The sequence below is a fragment of the Sipha flava genome, unplaced genomic scaffold (assembly GCF_003268045.1).
Source record: "Sipha flava isolate LNK unplaced genomic scaffold, YSA_version1 113_pilon_pilon, whole genome shotgun sequence".
NCBI classification, from domain to species: Eukaryota; Metazoa; Arthropoda; class Insecta; order Hemiptera; family Aphididae; genus Sipha; species Sipha flava.
The window spans coordinates 560,261-565,059 of record NW_020271732.1 but is presented as its reverse complement, the minus strand read 5'-3'; the positions used below and the strand labels follow the sequence as shown (position 1 = coordinate 565,059).

Here is a 4,799-nt window from a genome sequence, read left to right as displayed (position 1 = left end):
TTTTTAATCGTAACGAGTAACACGTTTTTATAGTATTTTTAACATAATTTTAAAACGACCAAGTTTTTAACTATTTAAAATTTTAATCCTAACTATATCTCGGTATAATCGCTGTTACCACTACTGTTAATCTAATTCTAAGAATACTCTGAGTAATAATAATTCGTCACTTACAACGGTTTGAACAGATATTAAATAAATCTCGACATTGTCTTACGCCATAAAAAGTAATAGCTCGGGGTACATTGAATATATTATAACAATATAACAGTTGCATTATACATTACTTTTTTTATTAAAAATATTGCGATACAGACATATTATATAAATCCTTCATCCAATTCGATTCCAATCAATTTGTGGTTGTTGTAATAACTACAATAAATTATTACTATAATAACTATAATTAATTATTACTAAACTAGTTAAGATATTTGGAGTTATTTATTATTCTATTTTTCATTATTATAATATTAATTATATATATATATATATATATACTATAAGTACTTAAATACTTATCGATTATAATCATTAGCTTTTTTTGCCCATGTTTAAGCCAATGAGTCATTTGATTAAAAATAATAATAATTATCTACCTATTATTAATAATCACTACATTTTTAATTTAAAAAATTGTTTTAAAATTTAAGTAAACATAAGTGTGTATTCTTTAAAATAAAAAATATAACATTATATAATACATTAATACCAACATATATTATTATAATACAATACACGACCTATATCATATTATATTATGTACATGTATATTATTATTATCGTATTATCTAAAGAGTATGTGTTAAATAGTTGTTGTTATATTTGTTTTTAAATATAACAAAATATTATATTAAATACAATATCGTTAGTCGTTATCATCCTATATCCACAGAGCTGCTGTTGAAAAAACTTACAGGAAAAATGTGGAAATTGTCATCTTGTTCATCATCGTACATACAAATGAAAATCCGTTGAACAGTAAGTAAATATTCAAATAAATTTCCATAGTACATTGTGGTAATGATTTTATTTACCTATTTATTGACCCTCATTTTCTAAAAGCTTGCATTACTTAGTAGATGCCAAAAAAAAAAAAGAAAAACTAAAATAACTTTGTATCGTAAAATATTCACACGTTAGTTAACGTTTTAAAAATAAATAATGAACAACTACTTGTATAAATTATATAATTTAATTTTAATGGATTGCGTTATAATCCATTTATATTCGGACTTTTGGCACGTTAAAACTACTTTAATCCCACTGTGTCTTAGGAACCTGTACCTTATGCGATCCTACGTGGTATAATCGTTTTGAACTCATAACTTGTGCATGTTTGTTACACTTTAATAATGAATATCAACAACACAACGGTAGTATTATGTTACGATTTTAATCAAGACATATTACGGTGCATTTAATTTTGAAAGTTATGCTTACGAAATTAACATAGGTATTTTAGAGATTTAAGAATTTTTCCAGTTAATATTAATAGAAAACGGGTAAGATCAAAACTTAACCGACAGAAGTGTCGGCCTCGGAGTAGCCATAGTACAGTAAGATAATCAAACTACATCCTGTGACAAAAATGTGGTTAGAGATGAGAGAATCACTGTGTAGACTGAAAGTAGGTATAAACATAGGGAAAACGAAACGCGCTGAAATCAATGAAGCAAGAAATATTTTTCGGTCCGCGTGTAATACATATACTAATTCCGCAGAAAACCGTTTTTTCCAATTTGGTACGAACTGGTGATGGAGGATATAGTGGGTGGATTGCTTTTGATAATATCGCCTCTCCTTGGCTGACTACTAAATCAACTCTCTCTATAACGCCGTATAAAAGTATAAAAAGTTGTTCGCGTCGTACTTTTTCATGTATAAAGTCAACGATACGAGTATTTGCGATAAGCCATTTCTCGTTTCGCAGTAACAATTATTAATTTATTTTCATGTGCAATCACGTGAACTGTTTGTTGAACTGCCACACTCCCCTCGATCAAAGGTGTACGTACCTACAGCCGTGCCACAGACTATCTACATGGTATATAATTTATATTTATATATATATTTGTACATAAATGTGATTTATATACGGAAAAGTCGAGACTTGAAAGCCGATGTGATTATAATGTCGACGGTCTGCAATCGCTTCTGTCCGGGACTAGGAAGGAGTGGAAAGAGAGCCAACAGCAAAGAAAACTCGGCTCGCGTTCAAGTATGACGTTGTAACGTATATGAGTGATACCGTGATTTAAGTATTGACTTCACGTACACAATACGTATATGCATAGGCGTGCGCAGACTTTGTCCGCAGGGGGGGCCCTTAAAAAAGTGAACTAAAGATTCTTGTACCAAAGACTACTAGTATAATTAAATATTTTAAATTTTATAAATCATGTACTTAATTCAATAAGCAAATATAAAAATAAATACTATTTAAACTTACACAATTTATATCTAAGAAATCCTTATTTACATATTATTATACTATTTACAACTCCATCCTTTTGTCCACGGGAGTAAGGTTTTTGAATGTATCAATTACATCTTCAATTTTAATATTATATGCAAGTTCTGATTAGTCTGATTAATAACTAATAACTTTATTACATTTATTCACAGATATCAATTCTATACTATAAGATTAAAACGGGCTTCACTTTATTCATAAAAATGTAAAAATGTTCGCTATCTTGTATAGTATAGATATACATTTATTGAAGAAAAAGCCAGAGTCCGCAGGAGGGGGCCGCGGCCCACCTGGCCACCCCCGTGCGCACGCCTATGCGTATATGTGTACAGTATAATTATCGATAGAGTGTGCATTGGCGTATTTTTTTATTTTTTTTTTTATGGGGGAGCACCTTGTGCATTAGCCAAAACCTAGAGTTTAGCTATTCCAAAGCAGGCACATCATCAAAATATAAATACGTATTTTATATAGCCATTGACACGCTATAAATAAACAAAATTAACATTTAATAAGATGTTAACTGCCTTACTCTAGAAAAAACTGATTTTACGCTTCCGTGCATACTCTAGTTCTCTGCATGGTCCGGTCTCAACAACAATAAGAGGTGGAGGATTGGTTCGGTTCGACTCCATATTTTTAAGAAATATTTCGGTTCGGTTCTGGTTTAAACTCATCTGATCTCAGTTCGGCCCGGTTTCTAAAATATAATCAGATTAAGACGGTTCCAGTTTGGTGGTTAAGGCTTGTTTAAAATCCATCGAACAATGGTTTTACATTTTAAAGACATTATTCATAGAATTTATAACACGTACTCGTGTATTATCATGGGAATCAATATTTTACCCCTGCGCCATCGTTGCATCTACTTTGCAGGTATATATCCCAGAGCTGTTCATGGTACTTATTAACAATTAATATTGAAAATATTTTCAAGAGCAGCAGTTGCAATTATTATCGTTATGGTATGGGTGGCACGGAAGGGCTTATATACAGCTGTCACGTCTCGACATCCGATTAAATTTGTATTTATATGCAATACAGTATGTACTTTTCTATGTATTACATATTATAGGTTTGTACATTTTTGAAATAATCTATTTTTAAAATGCAATTTAAAATCCATAGGTCCAACTATGAGATAAAATTCAAAACGTTCACAGTCCGAAATTTTTTTAGTTTGAATCGTTTGTCCGCTCTATCAAATTATAGATTTTCAGTTCGGTCAGATCCCTAAAATTACGGACCGTGCAGAGTATTAGTATACACATTTTTGAACATTGTAAACAAAACAAATCAACGTGCGACAATTAAAGCACGATTCACACTGTTATGGTACGGCACAACAAACTGCTAATATATTTTAACTTAATAAGCATACACCTTTATCCATCGTCAAACAATGCCATTCACTAGCATTTTGAATAAATATCGGTTCTCATAGGCAGCTATTCGTTCAGATTTAGTATTAATAGCGGTAAAAAATCGTTGGAAAATTAAATGGAATAAAATAGAAACAAATATCCGTCATACTGCTGTTATATTACTCCCATATTGTGAAGAATATTTTCCTAACATAAAAATCCTCTTAAAATTATTTGCTACGCTTTCAGTATCCATAGCAACCGCTGAAAAGTCATTTTCTACCTTAAGGAGATTAAAAAATTATAAGCGCTCTGCAAAGACTGAATCTAAACAAAACGATTTAGCTCTATTAAATGTTTATAAAGATAAATATATTGATATTGACATAGTTGTTGATCAATTTGCTAGAAAAAAGAAAAGAAGAAAGCAATTAGAGGACTGGTCGATATAACTTTAAAAGGTTTAATTTACATACATTGTATGAGCTATTATATTCCTTAGTTCTGTGATAAATCTAAAAAACTTTAACATTGCTAGACTGATTTTCCTCACTGTTCAAGTACTAAATTATTAATTTTATTTGCTCTCAAAATTTATACATAATAAGCGTTTTAGGACTATTATTAACAAAATAGCACTCGCCATAAAAAAAATCCAAGATCCACCACTGGCCTGACGGTTCTTACGTGTTTACGTGAATTGGAATTATTAATTCACTTCGTGTAGGTATAATACTTGTACTAATTGCTATAGAAGTCAACTGCCTTTACGTCGACGATGATTATTTTTTCCGTAAAAAATGGGTTCTCTAAAATTCCATCACCCGTTATTGGAATAGTTGAGTCCACTACATGAAATTCGGTTTCATATGTTTCGTCACCTAATGCTACTGTTAGTACCGTGCTTCCCTGCGTACTCATTATGGCTTGCATATTATAAATTTTCTCTTTGTAGGTAT

The 4,799-nt window shown here is 30.7% G+C and overlaps 1 protein-coding gene across 1 annotated transcript; it reads left to right on the top strand.

Moving 5' to 3' along the window:
• The first annotated feature begins 2,134 nt into the window (after positions 1-2,134).
• Positions 2,135-4,292, top strand: LOC112690170 (52 kDa repressor of the inhibitor of the protein kinase-like). The gene is made up of 2 exons (XM_025564119.1): positions 2,135-2,221; positions 3,921-4,292. The coding sequence occupies exons 1-2, from the start codon at positions 2,135-2,137 to the stop codon at positions 4,290-4,292; spliced, it is 459 nt and encodes a 152-aa protein (XP_025419904.1).
• Positions 4,293-4,799: the final 507 nt, after the last annotated feature.

What these genes read in the sequence shown, in the direction of transcription:
- LOC112690170 (XM_025564119.1), top strand. Translation starts at nt 2,135, where the DNA reads ATGTCGACGGTCTGCAATCGCTTCTGTCCGGGACTAGGAAGGAGTGGA. An exon ending in AAAACTCGGCTCGCGTTCAA is followed by an intron (nt 2,222 to 3,920) that starts GTATGACGTTGT and finishes CGGTTCTCATAG; the next exon opens with GCAGCTATTCGTTCAGATTT.